Genomic DNA, 16653 nt, shown 5'->3' on the forward strand with positions numbered 1-16653 from the left:
AGTCTAGTGCCAAGGGTACTCAGCTGAAACCCAAAGCCAGAAAAGCAGAAGTGCAGCCCCACTTTCTTCCCCATGTGCCCTGTGGGTGTGGGAACTCACACGCCTGCTTGGCTTGTTCACACCAAACAACACTGTGAGAGGAGGGAGGCGGATGAATGAGGGTAGCCCATTCTGTAGATAAAGACACGGAAGCTCAGAGAGTCCAGGGGCTCCCCAGAGAGAAACTGAGACAGAGTCTACACAAGAAGCCAGGTCTCTGGACTTTGGCTCCATTCTTTTTTCTCTTTAATTGAATGGAGCTTCTGCCCCAAACCCAGAAGAACCTCACCCCAGGTCACTGGGTGGCTCTCAGGGGGCAGAGCCAGGCATGTCCCGCCACCCAGTACCCTGAGGCTTGAGGACCGGACTCTGCCCGGTGACCCCCAGCCTTCCCACTGCACGTTGGTGAACCTGTGGCTCAGGGTTAAGGGTGGATACGGAGTGAGCCGGGACTCTGTCCTGGGAAGCCGTGCTCAGAGGGCTGGCCGCCAGAACAGGGGCGGCTCTGTACACAGCCAAGCCCCTGCGGGCAAAGATCACAGTTCATTCCTGCTCCCCCTCCACCCAACCTGGGTGGCCCAGAGCAGGTTCAGAGTCAGCCAAGGAGCTCCTGTCCCCTCCGCCTCAGCCCCCTTAGGGCTTAGTCACTCTCTTTTTCGGCAGGCATTTCTTTTGCCTCCGGCTCCAGAGAGCTCATGGAATTTCCTGGTGGCACCTGCTCCTGCCCCAACCCTTGCGTGAGGGTTTGGGGAGAGAAGGGTGATTGCAACTGGCTTGTCTTGTCCCATCCCCCAGCATGTTCCTCTCAAAGTGTGAAGATGTGGGGAGGGAGGAGAACCCCGCTATGGCTGTGGTCACCACCTCATCCCACCAGCAGAGGGGAGGCCCAGGCAAGAGGCCTGAGGAGCCAGCCTTGTGACCGAGAGCAGGCCAGAGCTGGGTGGCTTTGGCTCGGTCCCTGTAGTGTGGGGCCGGAGCCCAGAGGGAGACCCTAGGTAGAAGAGCCAGGCTTCTTACTGGGGAGGAGTGGCTGGTGGGGTGCTGGCTGCCGTTTCTGTGGCCCCAGCCACCCCCCCTCCCGCTGCCACTGTCACTCCTGGTTCCTGCCACAGGGAGACCTTCTCCCCAGTTCCACTTGCAGGGCAGTGCTGAGGCCCTGGGTTCCAAGTCTGGCCTCCTCTCCCCCCTCCCCCACCCCAGCTCCTCCCGGGTGGCTCAGCTGCTGTGGAATTTATAGAGGCCCTTCCCATCTCCCAGGCTGGCTTCGTCTTTCTTGGTGTGTGTGTGTGTGTGTGTGTGTGTGTGTGTGTGTGTGTGTGGTCTCTGGCCCTCAGGGTGGGGGCAGTGGGATGTGTCCTATGTGTGACAAGTGTCAAGGCTCCAGGCCTCTTTGGGACTAGTCTGCCCTGGGCTGCCAGGCTTCTGAGTTGGGGCACAGGTGATGGCAGTGAAGCCACACTAGGGTCTTGAGGGCAGAGTAGGGCCTAAGTCCTAGATTTGCTTGGAATGGGGTCTCCCCAAGTGTCCCACACAAATCCATGCCATGCCTGGCTCTACTTGGGTGTCCGTGTCCCGAGCCCACAGTGGGTGCCGAGGAGGAGAGTCTGGGGCATGTGGGCCTGGAGGAGGGGAGCTGGGGCCAGAGGGGTCACTGAAACAGGCAATGAGAGTCCTGAGATCCAGGTGGGCCCTGGGCCAGAGGCTGAACTGGAAGCTGGGCAGTCACTGTGCGGGGAGAGCCCCCGGGCTGGCAGGTGGTGGGCACCTGAGGCTGGGGAGGAAGCACCTCTGAGGGGATAACTGAAGACAAGACGGTCACCAGGGGTTTGGAGGAGGGGCCGAAGCTTCTCCCCCAGGACATGCTGTGTCCACCCTGAGCCCCCACCTGGAGAGTGGTGAAGAGAGGAGAGGCCAGAAGGAAGCTCTTAACACGGGGTAGGGGGAGTGCCTGTGTGGCGCAGCAGAAACAAATCTGACTAGTATCTTTGAGGACGCAGGTTCCATCCCTGGCCTTGCTCAGCGGGTTAAGGATCCGGCATTGCCGTGAGCTGTGGTGTAGGTTGCAGATGCAGCTCAGATCTGAGTCTTGCTGTGGCTCTGGTGTAGGCCAGCAGCTACAAGCTACAACTCTGATTTGACCCCTAGCCTGGGAACCTCCATATGCCGTGGGTGTGGCCCTAAAAAGCAAAACAAAAAAAAAAAGATAGGGTAGGGGAGCTAGTCCCTGTAGAGCGGGGGAGGGGCAGAGGCGTCCTTGTACATGAAGTGGGCACGCAGGTGGGGGTGGGGGCATGTGTCTTGGCGACCAAGGCTGGAGGGGGCAGACCTAGGCAGTCAGGCGGGTAGATGGTGCTGTGGTCAGAACCCCTCCTGCCCCCCACGTGGCTGGAGGGATCCAGACACTGGCTCCCTCTGATGCCACATCTGCCCAGACCCCTTCCTCTTTGAGACAACCCCCCCCATACAAGCTTCCTCTTTTCCATCATATCCTTCCTGGGCTTCGGGTGAGTTGACGGCCACTCATTGTCCCATCCATCAACAGCAGCCCAGGCCCAAGCACCCAGCTGCCACCTCTGCCTGCCCCCATTTGTGCAGCCTACCCCTCCCCCAACTGCGCGCCCAGTGCCACCCTCTGGGGTGCCTGCCCCATGGCTGTGTCTGGGATTCAGAATTCACTGGTGATCGGAGCGCTGAGTACGGCAGTCAGTGGTGTCCCTGGACATAAAAATACCCCGGCCTGAGCCCTCCACCCCCACCCCACCCTGTCTCAGGCAGCCTCCGTCTCAGGCAGCACTTCCGCAGCGCTGACAGGAAATGGGCTGGAGGCTCAGCCTCCCGCCATCACAACTTCTTGTTTCCCTCTTGCCCTGTGCCAGCCTTGGGGTTCTGCCCCTTAGCTCCACCCCCAAAACCTTCCCAGGGCTGCATCCCAGCAGCTCTGAGGGCACAGGATGGTGGACATGATTGCCAAGCTGACCCGGAGGCAGAGTCGGGGCCTGCAGAGACAGGTAGGAGAGCCTGGCATTGGGGGGTGAGCTCAGACTCGGATGGGGACGGCAGAGGGGCCCGCAGGGGCAAGGGGCTGCCAGTGGCCCTCCATCCTCCGGCCCTTTAGGAGCTGAGGGAGCAGGAAACCTCACAGAGGTTGGGGACTCCTCCCTTCCTTCCTCCTTCCTTCTCCCAGGCCCCTCCTGTCTGAGTGGGGGGCCCCAGGATGCTTAGGTGGTGGGAAGAGAGGTGGGCCTGCCACCTGCCTGTGGGTAAGGGGGGGACTGCAGATAAAAGAGGCCTGAGGCCCGGGGTCCTTCTCCACTCTGTTCTCCGGGCTGAGTGGGAGACCATTTCCTCTTTCCCACGCAGGGACCCCGTGTCTCTAACATGACTGGGATCTGGACCCCAAGAGCCTCTGGGACCTTGGTCTGGCCCCCATTGATGGGCTGGGCCTGCATCTGGTCTGGGCCTCTAGGATTTGGGGGCGGGGTGGCAGCCCCACTCTAACCTGGGAAAGAAGGGCCTGAGGGCCTGGCTGCACCTGGCTGCACCTGGCTCCACCTGGGTCCTCCTGGCTGCACCTGGCTTCCAGGAGAGGAAAGTGCCTCTCTCTTAGCACTGCGGGGGCTCCACAGAGAGCTCTAGAGTTTGAAGGGGTCTCGGGGCTACTTCAGTCCAGATCTTTCCACAGGGCCACAGCATCCCTCATCCCCTGCAGGGTTCGGACTCTGCTTGCCCACCTCAAACGAAGGCCGCTCACAGCCCCCGAGGCAGCCTATGTCTCGGGGCCCCCGTGCTGATTGTTTCCCTCCAAAGGGCATCACGCTGCCCCCATTTGGCCTCTGATCTGCAGTCTGGACCCCACAGTGTGATTGTGTCTTTTCTACCTGGTGACACAGCCCTGTCATGTGAGGGCCCAAAACTTCTACCACCCAAACCCCCTCCATACCGGCTGGGGGTGTTCCTTGTATAAAATCCCCATCAGCCGCACCAGCCTGGGACTCCCGTGGACGCAGGGCACGGCCAGCAGCCTGGCCACGTGGGACTCCCCGCCCCGGAGAGCCCGTGCCCTTCCTTGGCGCCCTTCTAGCCCCTGTCCCAGGGATGGGCAAGGCCCCTGCCTCAGTGGGTCCAGCTGGGATGGGAGGGAGGTGTGCCTGGCTATCACCTCTCTCTCCCCTCCGCCTCCATCCTGTCCTCCCAAGGAGTTTCCTGGGCTTGAACGTTCGTTCTCAGGACATTCTTCCTCAAAGCTAACCCCACTGAGTGTCAGGTGTGTTTGGTTTTTGTTTGTTGCTGCTGTTTGGCATGGAAATGACTTGGGTACTCAAATCGTAAGAGTTTTTGGTGAATTGGCTGTGTGCCTCAAGGCACTGGACCAAATGCTGGGGGGCAGCCCTGCTCGGTTACATCATCCTAAATCTTGCTCTCAAAAAACTCCTGCCTTTTGGGGGTAGAGAAGGTAGGCAGATGGGTGGACAATGAACTGAGCACCAAGGCATGCCATCAGGCCCCACAGAGTGACAAGCAACATGCCAGCGGATTAGATGTCTCACCAGAGGGAGAAGGCCTCCCGCAGGTGAGGCTTGCAAGCAGAGCACTGGCAAGAGGAGCAGGGTTCCGACAGGCAGGGAATGAGAGCAGTGGGGGGTGGAGGGGCAGGGGGCACATGGGGGCAGGGGGGCAGGAGGCTCCAGGCCGCGGGAATGGAGCCAAAGCAGATGTGCCCGCAGCCTGGAAGGAAGATGCCGTTGGTGCTTGTGTGTGGCGGAGGGTCAACGGGCCAGTGTGGTTGGGATACAGGATGCCACAGGGGGGCTGCCGTGGTCAGAGAATGAAGAAGTGGGGTGAAAGGTCCCATCTCAGCCACACAGGAGCTTGTGGGGTGAGGGAGAGAAGTGGACTGTACACCAGCTCTTCCTGCCCGCCTCTGTGCCTGAGACCTGCCCCAGTGTCTGAAACAGCAGCACTCACTTCTAGTTTTGTTTTCTTGTTTGTCGGAGCCACCGCTGACCGGCTGTGTGTTTCACCACCGCCCTGCTCGTCTCTCCCCGCCCTTTACACACAAGTGCACTGGAGTGTCAGCCCTGCCAGGGCAGAGATTTGTGTTCGTTGATCCGTGGCTGCATTCTCAGTGCCTCCAACAGTGCCTGGCCAATCTTTGCTGGCCAAATGAATGATTTTTTAGGCGCCTCCCCAAGGCCCAATCAGAGGCCCCCGTAAGCAGGACGTGCTTCCTTCCTTTCCCCGAGCAGTTTACAGCTTAGTGAAGGTGTTACAGCAACAGAACTTCTATGGTTTTTTTTTTGGGGGGGGTGGGTAGCAGCGTCATGTATGTTCTAATTAATTATTTAGATATTTATTTTTGTTGAAGCATAGTTGATTTACAGTGCGGTGTTGGTTTCAGATGTACAGCAAAGTGATTCAGTTAAATATATATATATTCGAACTTGTGATGTTTTTTTAAAAAGTTTTGAGACTGCAGACAAGGGTTTTTTGGGTCTGTTTTTGTTTTTGTTTTAGGGCCACACCTGCGGCCTGTGGCTCCCAGGCTAGGGGTCCTATCGGAGCTACAGCTGCCTGCCTACGCCACAGCTTGTGGCAATGCCGGATCCTTAACCCACTGAGCAAGGCCAGGGATCAAACCCGAATCCTCATGGAAACTAGTTGGGTTCTTAACCCACTGAGCCACGACGAGGACTCCCAGGAAATTTGAAGAAAAAACTAAACAAAAACAAATCTCATCCCTACACTGCCCAGATATGACTTCCGCTAGCATTTTGGAAGCTCTCTAAAAATGCAAAATTGGAATTGTGCTCAGTTTATCGTTTTGAAAGCTGCCCTTCCCCTTGTACCAGTATGCATTCTTAGAAAACGGTATTACCCTCCGCATGCTATTCTGCTGCCTGGGGTTCGATCGTGTCATTCATTCTCTCTCCCTCTGGTGGGTGCTAGGCTGGGTGTGGTGGGCACATGGGAGAAATCTGGGGAAAGATCTTAAACCTGACACCTGAGCTGAGTCCTAAAGAAGAAATAGGAGTCAGCCAAGCGGGAAGGTGGGGGTTGGGCAGGTCGTGAATGAGCTGAGGCCTATAGCAGATCCAGCTGAGAGGGTGGGGCCGCCAACCACTTGGTGCTAAGGGAGCTTAAAGCTCAGGGCAACGGCAAGGAGGAGCTTAAAGCTCAGGGCAACGGCAAGGAGTGGCAGGAAGTAGGGTGGAAGACAGGCAGGTGATGGATGGCCTCTGCTGCCCTGGTCAGGGCTTAGACTTTGCCCAGCAGGCAGCAGGGAGCCGAGAGGGCGTTAAGCATGATCAGGCTGACGCTCTGCGTGACTGGACCCTCCAGCCCACCTCATGTTACTCTGGAGGGGGAAGTGGGGCTCCCTTTCTTTGCTCCTCCTTCCCATTTGGCTCTCTTGTCTCCAATGGATTCTGAGGCCTCCAAACCCTGCACTGGGTAGGTTCCCGCTCCAAATCCAGAAGCAGTACTGGTTCCGATCCAGGGCCTTCTTGGCAGAGCAGGAAGGAGGGGGTGGGGGCTGTAGAATGGAGCCTGAGGGCAGCCAGAAGGGACTGGTCCCAGGCCATTTCTCTGTTCCTGCCCAACCTTTGACTCACACCTGTGAGAACTTTGTTATCAGTGTTTTACTCTTGTTAAATAATGTAATTGTCCCACGCATCTGGGCACTTTATGCTTTGCAGAGCAATTTCAAGAACATTTCCTCATTTGTCTCTTCACTGCAGTCGCGGGCTGGGTGGACATTTTGCCGCTGGGGAACTGAGGCAGGGAGGCGCGTGACTTGCTAAAAGTCACCCAGGTGTTAGGTGCCTGAGTGGGGACGTTGTGACCCTGGAGCTGCCCAGAAGGTCATGCCTCTTCTTCCTCCCGCAGGCGGACGACCCCCCGGAGCCAGTGTACGTGAACTTGGAGAGGCAGCCTCGGGCCACGTCGCCCCGCGCCACCGCGGCCCCCCTCCCCAGCCCAGTGTGGGAGACGCACACGGACGCGGGCACCGGACGCCCCTACTACTACAACCCTGACACAGGCGTGACCACCTGGGAGTCGCCCTTCGAGGCCGCCGAGGGCACCGCCAGCCCGGCCACCTCCCCCGCTTCGGTGGGCAGCCACGAGAGCCTCGAGACCGAGTGGGGCCAGTACTGGGATGAGGAGAGCCGCAGGGTCTTCTTCTACAACCCGCTGACGGGAGAGACGGCCTGGGAGGACGAGTCTGAGGACCAGCCGGAAGACGAGCTGGAGATGCAGCCGGGCCTGAGCCCAGGCAGCCCCCGGGACCAGAGGGTGAGGGGCGGGGCCTCACCGGGGTGGGCGGTGCTGGCTCGGGGAGGGGGGGCTCTGACCCCACCCCCTTGCCCCCACCGCCCTGGGGGCTGAGAGAGGGCTCTGGGTCGTGGGTGGGCGGGGCTATCTCTGAGAGCCTCTGACCCCGCCTCTCCCACCTCCCTGGGTGAGGGGGCGTGGCCGGGACTGAAAGCGCGGGTCCGTGTCTTTACAGGCTCCGAGAGCCTCCAACCCATCTTTTGCTCTCTGCAGCCTCCTACCCCCGAGGCGGACTACCCTGAGTCCCTGACCAGTTACCCAGAGGAGGACTATTCCCCCGTGGGCTCCTTCAGTGAGCCCGGCCCCACCTCGCCCTTGGTCATACCGCCAGGCTGGTCTTGCCACGTGAGCCCGGATGGCCAGACGCTGTACACCAACAACTTCACCCAAGAACAGGTAGGGGCGGCGGGCAGATGGGCCCAGACAGCTGCGGGGTCGCTGCCCTTAACACTCTAAGCCGGTGGGCTCCACGCCAGCCCAAGACTGCATCACCCACCCCTGCCCCAGTAAACTCCACGGGGCTATGTTGGGCTCTGGTTGGAGGGAATTTTGCTGCCTGGTCATGAGGTGAGCTAGAGCCCTGACCATCCCTGTCCCAACAGTGGGTGAGGCTGGAGGACCAACATGGGAAGCCTTACTTCTACAACACAGATGACGCCTCCGTTCAGTGGGAGCTGCCCCAGGTAACCAACTGGGGAAGGGAGAGGAACCGGGAGAGAGGAGAGGATTCTCTATGACAGTGGCTTTCTCCCCAGGTCCCTGTCCCTGCCCCACGGAGCATTCGCAAATCCAGCCAGGACAGTGAGACACCAGCCCAGGCCAGCCCCCCTGAGGAGAAGGGACGAGAAGGAGTATGTAGGATCTGGCGGGACCCCCACCAAAGAACTGGGGTGTTTCTAGAGGTTCTGGAGGCTGGGACTGGCTCTGGAGACAGGTCTCCACCATAGGCCCAGGCTCTAGCCGGGCTGGACAAACCAGGCTCTGGGTCGCCCCAAGCTCAGAGTTGGGTGAGGCTGGGAGCTGGAAGGAAATCTCTGCTGCTGCTGTGGGAAGAGACACCCACCACCAGCGGCCAGGTGGCTGCGCCAGGTGAAGAGGGTTCAGTGGAGACTCAGGCCCAACCTGTGGGGAGTTTCTGGCTGAGCAGGGGACGAGCCTCTGCCGCTCCCTCCCTTAACTACCTCCTCCTTTCCCTTTCTCTAAGATCAAGACCCTGGACAAGGCAGGCGTGCTCCATCGCACCAAGACAGTGGACAAGGGAAAGCGGCTCCGGTGAGAGCACATCTGCCCCCAGACCCCGGCGGGCCCTTAGTGATGCCTGATGTTCACTGACCACTTGCCATATGCCAGGCTCTTGTTAACCCTCCTAGTGACTTATGAGGGCCTGTGAGGACACTGAGTCACTGACTTACCCAAGGCCCCTTGGCTACCAGGTGTTAGAGTTGGGAGTCCACCCTTTATGGTTGGGTGCCCCAAGCTGTGCTCTTAAACTCTGTGCCCTGCTCCTGGGTGGGGTGGGAGGGGCATGTCAGCCCAGGGCTACATCCAAGCCCTGCTGCCTCCACCCCCACTTCCCCATCCCCACCTAGGAAGAAGCACTGGAGTGCCTCCTGGACAGTGCTGGAGGGCGGCGTCCTGACATTCTTCAAGGACTCGAAGACCTCGGCTGCAGGCGGCCTGGTGAGGCCCAGGCTCCCAGGGCAGGGACCACTCCATCCGTTCCTGATTCCTGTGGGAGTCTGGCTTGCCCAAAGGCTAGGTCTGAGACCATGGAACATGAGTGTCAAGGGAGCTGGGCCTTAGCAGGGCGTGATGAGAGCAGATTCCTCCCAAGACAAGCCCTTCCAGCCACCTTGAGCAGAGGGACGAGTCTTTGAGGATGGGGGGGCAGGCAGGTTGGGGACTGGACACACCTGCTCACAGAGGTGGGGCTGCATCCTTCTTCTTTCCTCTCCTAGGTGGGCAGGTAAGCAAACGCCCAGCCAGCTTGCAGGCTCCATAGTTAAGAAGTACTGGGATCTCTGGGTTCCAGGAACCCTTGGGTCCCGTGCCCTAGAGGTATTGACCCCATTTGTCCCTGGAGCCAAAGGAGCCTGGTGGATTGGAGCCAGGGTGCTGTGACAGGCCTGCCTGAGCTGAGGGCACCCTGTAACCATGCTCCCTTTCCCACAGAGGCAGCCTTCCAAGCTCTCCACCCCCGAGTACACAGTGGAGCTGAAGGGGGCCTCTCTCACCTGGGCCCCCAAAGACAAATCAAGCAAGAAGAATGTTCTGGAGGTGAGTTGGGGGGAGGGGAGGAGAAGGGGCTTACTGACGGCTTGGGACCTGCCCTAATTCAAGCCCCAAGAAGGGGCCCTCAGGAGAGTTGGGGCTGGAATTCTCAGGGCTCAAAGCCAAGCTACCCTGCCTTGAGACTCCATTCACCGTGTTTCTGGCATCATGGATTCTGGAGCTCCCTCTCTAGGAGGAGAGTGCACCCGAGTCTTTGGTCCCAAGTAAGGGTCTCTGGGAAATGAAACTCTCATGTCTGGAAGGGTGGCCAGGTGGGGCCCAGGTAAGACCCTCGCAGGCCACACCCTTCACCATCCACATGTCGTCTTGAGTTTCAACTTGTTTTTAACCTCACCTCAGTCCCCAAATGTTTTGAGGCACCTCACAACAAAAATGCATGAGGTGGGGAGTTCCTGCTGTGGTGCAGTGGGTTAAGGATCCAACACTGCTGCGGCTGTGGCCTATATCGCAGCTGCAGCTCAGATTCCATCCCTGAGCCAGGAACTTCCATATGCCACAGTGCAGCCAAAAAAAAAAAAAAAAAAAAAATGCATATGGTGGGAGTTCCCTTGTGGCCCAGTGGGTTAAGGATCCACTGTTGTCGCTGAAGCAGCTCAGGTCTCTGCTGTGGTTCAGGTTTGATCCCTAGCCCAAGAACTTCCACATGCCATGGGTGTGGCCAAAAAATGCATATGGTAGGTGAGCTGGTAAAAGCCACTGAAAAGCTAAACCCAGGCAAAACAAATTGGAGGAAGAGGCGGTGTGGAGAAGGGTTAGGGGCTAGATGATACGCAGGTGCTAAGGTTGCCGTGGCTGAAAAATATCTGCTCCTAGTTTCCTGATAGCTAAAGTGAAAACATAAGGACAGACACATGGGTCTTATTATTTGGGCTTGATGGGAACCTTACTAGATTTTAAGGGAAATCAAAACTTTTTCCTAACCCTTGGCTCGTGAAGAAATGTTTAGTGTGCAGCTCTATTCTAGTTTAGTAAGGGACTCTTGGGGCTGCTTCAGGTAACATTTGATGAAAGCCAAAACTGTGACCTTCCGTCTCAGCTCAGAAAAAACGACGCTGCAAGGAGCTTGAATGTGTCCTTTTCTGTGTTGACTCTTCTGGTGAGGACTGGAAGGCAGATGGTACTCTTGGGAGCTCCTCAAGTTGAGGGGAAGGTTGACAGTCTTGATGGAAATGGAGGAGCCCCTGCTTTCCCCTGGCTGGTGGCCCTCTTCACTCAAGAGTGACCTGTAGGCAACTCCAGAAATTTTCTCCAGAGAAGCCCCCAATTCTATATCACTGAGGATAGCCGGTCTCCCAGTCACCCCAGAGCCACCGAAAACCTCAGCAGCGGTCCCCTGAGAATAGCTGCTTTGCGCTCAGCTTGCCTGTGCAATCAACAGGATGACTGTCTCGTGAAATACAGTGATATGTAACTAAACAGCTTTGCCTTCTTATGAAACTCAAATATGAACTGATTATGTTTTGAGAGAGCTGCCAAAATGAATGGCTGTTGTTTTAGAAGCATTGTCAGGCCAATCTCTGGGATAGCAGGTAGGGTTTCTGTCTATTCAGATTAGAGTGAAGCCACACTATCTGCCCCCTGGAAGTTCTCTAGTCTTTGCAGGGAGCAGGTGGGGTAGAACAGACAGGTTTGTGTTGTTTTTGAAAGCTTTTTTTTTTTTTTTCCTGTTTTTAGGGTCGCACGTGTGTGTGCGGCATATGGAGGTTCCCAGGCTAGGGGTCAAATCAGAGCTGCAGCTGCTGGCCACAGCCACACGAGATCCCAGCTGCATCTGCGACCTACACCACAGCTCACGGCAATGCCCGAATCCTTAACCCACTGCGGCCGGGGATCGAACCTGCATCCTCATGGATACTGGTTGGGTTTGTTACCCCTGAACCACAACAGAAACTCCTGAAAGCATTTTTTTTTTTTTTTAAATAGCATTCAAGTTGAATAGGTAGACAGCCAAAATACAGCCCTCTCTGATTCTGGAAGTTGTACCCTGTTGTCTGACAGTTTTTGCTGACTCTGACTCTTCATTGGACCCAAAAGCAGTGTTGGTGTGAGCTGCGGCCAATGAAACATTCACCTCAAGCTTGAACACCTGGTTCTCAGAGCCAGAGGCTGAGGAGAGACCCATCCGAGTTGCTGACTGCCCCACTTTGTTCTCTGCAAACTTCCTTAGGGAATGGGGACACGCAAACTGCAGTCAGCTGAAAAATAGCCCAGGCTGTTAATATCTGCTTGCTCCTCAATAGTATAAAATAGTGGCTTGGGGGCCTCCCACAGGGAGTCTCTTTCATTGACTTTTTTTTGCTGGCTGGTCCTCTGGGTGAGTGTTCTGTGGCTCATGGGGAGGCTGAATAGGGCAGGGGAAAGTGTACCAGATAGTTGAGCCCTGCAGATATGCTGCACTCAGATCCTTGCTCCAGCACTCACTAGCTGTGTGTCCATGAAGAGGTTGCTTACACTCTCTGAGCCTCAGTTTGCCCACCTGTAACACAGAGATGCTGTCACCTGCTGCTTTTAATGGGGCAGATACCTTGGCTTGGGGTGAGGTCCTTGCTGTTAGGCTCTGAGTTCCTGAGGACAGGGACCGATCAGCTCTATCTCTGAATCTGCCCCTTGCCCCGGGGCAGACCCAGGGAACCCAGGATGACAGGGTGACTTGTGTCCCACCAGCTGCGGAGCCGAGATGGCTCAGAGTACCTGATCCAGCATGACTCGGAGGCCATCATCAGCACCTGGCACAAGGCCATCGCCCAGGGCATCCAGGAGCTGGTAAGCAGGCTGGGGGGGGGGGCTGCCTGGGCTGGTAGAGAGGGGATGGCCAGCCATTATGCAGGGCATCAGTGCCCACTGTGAGTGGGGCCCTCCCCTCTGGCACTAAGAGCTCCATGGCAACAGTAGGTAAGCACCCCTCCCTACAGATGCATAGGGGCTGCTGAAGAAAACAGCCTTTCTTAAGTATGTTAATCCAGCCTCCTCTGTAGGAGGGCTTCCAGGTGGGCATATCCTAGGGGAGTGTCTCATTCCAAACTGAGGCAGGAGAAAAGTGCATACTTTGGTAAACAGCCTCAGGCTGGAACGACCAGGCTGAAACCAGAAGACATAATTTTATTTATTTATTTTTGTCTTTTTTGCTATTTCTTGGGCCGCTCCCACGGCATATGGAGGTTCCCAGGCTAGGGGTCGAATCGGAGCTGTAGTCACTGGCCTACGCCACAGCCACAGCAACGCGGGATCCGAGCCGCATCTGCGACCTACACCACAGCTCACGGCAACGCCGGATCCTTAAGCCACTGAGCAAGGGCAGGGACTGAACCCACAACCTCATGGTTCCTAGTCGGATTCGTTAGCCACTGCGCCAAGATGGGAACTCCAGAAGACATAATTTTAAAGGATTGAATTGAAAAGTCCTCTATTTTTTAAGTTCAGTATGTCATACATAAGTAGAGATGGGGCAGGCCCTCTCTGACAGCCACCATCCTGCAAACAGCCTCGGGCTTTTGGATCCTTGATTCCCTATGAGCCTACACTGGGTGCCCTGGTTGGCTGTATTAAGCGAGGTAGGAATTCAGATCCAGGGAGGCGATGCTGCTGAGATTGTTGGCAGTGCTCTGGCCCCCGCTCGAACTGGGAGCCACACAGGAAGGAATGCTGACCTCATGGTGTGTGTACAGAGGCGCTAAGGAAAATTATGGGGAAAGTGGACCAGGATGCGGGAGGTGGGTAGGAGTAGTCGGGGTATGAAAAGGTGGGGGAGAACAGGATGACGGTCTACACCGCCTGAAGGAAGGGGAATGTCTGGGGTTCCCTGGTCGAGGTGAAGGGAGTGGACCTGGAAGAAGGAACAGTGAACTCTGCCTGGGGGGGTCTACAGTCCCCACCTGCTAGGAGGGCACTTCCTGTCTCTCACATCCTGGAAGCCCCCGCCCACTGGCCCCAGGCTCTGCCTCTCTGAGGCTCTGTGATTCTAGTCTGCAGACCTGCCTCCCGAGGAGGAAAGTGAGAGCAGCGCTGTATTCGGGTCCAGTGAGCGCCTGGGAAGCTGTCGGGAGGATGAGGCGCGACCCGGTGCTGGTGAGCTTGCGGGGAGGGGAGATGGTAGGCGTCCTTTGGGGGGTGGTGACACCGGGCTGGGCTGAGGCTGTGGGGTCAGCCCGACGCCACCGACGGACCCAGCCCCCGCATTCTTGTGCGGCAGGGGTGCCCGGAGGCCTGGAAAGCGACGTGAGCAAGGTCCGGTACAAGCTCCGCAAGTTCCTGCTGAGGCGGCCCACGCTGCAGTCGCTGCGGGAGAAGGGCTACATCAAAGGTACTGGAGGGGTCCGGAGAGCGGGGTGCTGGTGGCCCAGGGGCCAGGCGGGGCTGACGAGCCTCTCCCCTAGACCAGGTGTTCGGCTGCGCGCTGGCCGTGCTGTGTGAGCGCGAGAGGAGCTCGGTGCCGCGCTTCGTGCAGCAGTGCATCCGCGCCGTCGAGGCCCGGGGTATGTACTCGGCGCCGGCGGGCTGGGCCAGGCGTTCCGCAGGCCTCAAGTCCTCCTCCCGGGACCTCAAATGGAGACTTCGGAGTGAGGGGGCGCAGGGTTGAGGGGGAAAGAACGGGGCTCCCGAGCAGGAATCATAGCGGGGGCTTTAGCCCCACCCCACCAAACCCGGGGTCAGCGCCTCCCTCTGCTCCAGGGCTGGAAATCGACGGTCTGTACCGCATCAGTGGAAACCTGGCCACCATCCAGAAGCTGCGCTATAAGGTGGACCACGGTGAGGCCCGCCCCCAGGCCCCGCCCCAGGCCCGAAAGCGCAAAGGGATGCTGACCTCTTTTTCTCCCCTACCCCCCACCACCTTGCCGCAGATGAACGTCTGGACCTGGACGACGGGCGCTGGGAGGACGTCCACGTGATCACCGGCGCCCTGAAGCTCTTCTTTCGAGAACTGCCAGAGCCCCTCTTCCCCTTCTGCTACTTCCGCCAGTTCATCACTGCCATCAGTGAGAGCCTGGGGAGGTGGGGCGGATGGGGTAGGGCTACAGTGGGCTGCCTTAGGCACCCCCTTGGCTGGGACCCCCAAAATACTGGAAGTCAGCCTGCTCTGTTTCCCTCCCTCTCTCGCTGACCCTTGCCTTGCCCAGAGCTGCAGGACCAGGCTCAGCGCAGCCGCTGTGTGCGGGACCTGGTGCGCTCGCTGCCCGCCCCCAACCATGACACCCTGCGGCTGCTCATCCAGCATCTTTGCCGGTGAGCGGGGGAGCCTTGCGGGAATGGGAAGACGGGCCTGGCAGCACCCACCCCACCGCCTCCCCCCAGCTCTGGGCCCTGAGTCCACCCCCCCGCCCACCCCTTTCCCCTCTGCAGGGTGATCGAGCACGGAGAACAGAACCGCATGTCCGTGCAGAGTGTGGCCATAGTGTTCGGGCCCACGCTGCTCCGGCCTGAGACGGAGGAAACCAGCATGCCCATGACCATGGTGTTCCAGAACCAGGTGGTGGAACTCATCCTGCAGCAGTGCGCAGACATCTTCCCGCCGCACTGACCTCGGGCCTCTACCCCCACCCCCGCTGCTGGTGCTGCGGCCCTGGGAGTGGGGACGGCGACAGTGGTCCTGCAAAGAGGCTGAGCGGCTGGACTCTTATCTCTGAGACCTCGGTTCTGAGGGTATGGTGACCCCTGGTGGGCAGTTCGCAAAATGTGATTTTTTTTTTTCCTCCCCTGATTTGGCCTGCTTTAGGGTTAATTGGGTTCAGTTCTTTATCACAGCGCCACCTGCTGGGTATTTGCAAGAATGCGGGGTGGGGGAGAGTCTTTTCTGGGACAGCCGAGATGCAAGGAGGAATTTGACCAAAGGGTTTCCTGGCTTCACCGAGGCCTTGACGGAGACCATGTGGGTTCCCTGCCCTGTGCGTGGCACCGTGCCCATCATGAAGCAGCAATTGACAACTTCCCTGCTATGGAAAGAGAACTGACTGGGGCCACCAGCAGGCAGCTGAACATGCCTTTCCCCAGGCCTCCCTGCTGATGCTGCCTGGCCCAGTCACTGGCTGGCTGGGGACCATTTTCATCTCATTTCCTGTTTGGAGTTCTGGGCCTTGCCCTCCTTGGTTCACGTGTGCTGTGTGCAAGGGGTCTTCCTGGTTGCTCAGTGTGTACCCTGCACCTGCCATGCACCATTTCTACTCACGATCCCATTTTACAGGTGAGGAAGCTGAGGCTTACAGAGGCAAAATGACTTGTTCAGAGTCCGGTGGGTGATCGGACTCCCCAACTCAGGCTCCTCTCACACCAGAGCACAGCCTCCTGTGAGCATGAAATCAGTTCTTTCAGCTACCCCGCAACCCCAGCATGGCTTTATGGGTGAAGCGATGAAACTAAGCTGAAGGCAGAGATGGGATCTGCCCCAACTGTTCTCTGAGGGGAGGGGAAATGCAGCCGCAGGAGCTCCAAGGCCCTCTCGGCGGCACCCTGGCTCTTAAGTATGCCTACCTGGTGCCCACCTTGCCGTGAAGAGCTGGGAAAGAGGCCTGCAAGGTAGGAGGAAGGAGATCATGACCTCAGAAAAGAAAGTGTGGCCCTGGGGTCATCCGTCCCCTTTCCTTCTTGTGCACAAACCACTTCAGTTTATGGTTCTCGGGCCCCGCCCCACCTACCCGCTCGCATATTCCACAGACCACAATAGCTAATATTTATTGACATTTGCACCATAGCAAGCATTTTACTTGGATTGTCTCATTTGTTTCTCACAGCCAGTATTTATTAGCTGCCCTTCTGGGTCAGGCACTATGCTCTGGGCAGGGGTACCGCACACAGCCTCCCTGACCCGAGCCCACCCCTGATGCCAGCGGGGCAGGAGGAGAATGCAAACAGAGGCCTCACACCATGTGTCAGCACCTTGTAAAGTTATAAATCAAGCTAACAACTGTTCAATAAAATATGTTCCATTCTCCTACTGTACTTTCACAATGATCTGGAAGGCCAGGTTCTAACGTAAACTTTTTTTTTTTGTCTTTTTAG

At 57.7% G+C, this 16653-nt stretch overlaps 1 protein-coding gene across 5 annotated transcripts in view; it reads left to right on the forward strand.

Moving 5' to 3' along the window:
• The window catches only part of ARHGAP27 (Rho GTPase activating protein 27), a 32950-nt gene extending 16362 nt beyond the window's left edge, over positions 1–16588 (forward strand). For 4 of the 5 annotated variants that reach the window (XM_021066832.2, XM_021066833.2, XM_021066834.2 and 1 more), the window contains 15 exons: positions 6925–7332; positions 7585–7767; positions 7974–8054; positions 8127–8222; positions 8576–8643; positions 8961–9051; positions 9544–9648; positions 12328–12426; positions 13626–13728; positions 13853–13963; positions 14037–14135; positions 14332–14409; positions 14502–14636; positions 14778–14883; positions 15001–16588. In XM_021066832.2, coding sequence (XP_020922491.2) covers positions 6925–7332; positions 7585–7767; positions 7974–8054; positions 8127–8222; positions 8576–8643; positions 8961–9051; positions 9544–9648; positions 12328–12426; positions 13626–13728; positions 13853–13963; positions 14037–14135; positions 14332–14409; positions 14502–14636; positions 14778–14883; positions 15001–15178 — 1941 coding nt within the window. In that variant the 3' untranslated portion in view covers positions 15179–16588. Of the gene's footprint in view, positions 1–2915; positions 3048–6924; positions 7333–7584; positions 7768–7973; positions 8055–8126; positions 8223–8575; positions 8644–8960; positions 9052–9543; positions 9649–12327; positions 12427–13625; positions 13729–13852; positions 13964–14036; positions 14136–14331; positions 14410–14501; positions 14637–14777; positions 14884–15000 lie in introns of all 5 variants that reach the window. The other variant, XM_021066835.2, reaches the window with a different exon arrangement.
• The last annotated feature ends 65 nt before the right edge of the window (positions 16589–16653 follow it).

The sequence above is a fragment of the Sus scrofa genome, chromosome 12 (assembly GCF_054392235.1).
Source record: "Sus scrofa isolate SSC_HxYL_T2T_F1_AM1 chromosome 12, Sscrofa_HxYL_maternal_Yorkshire_Landrace_v2.0, whole genome shotgun sequence".
Lineage (NCBI taxonomy): Eukaryota > Metazoa > Chordata > Mammalia > Artiodactyla > Suidae > Sus > Sus scrofa.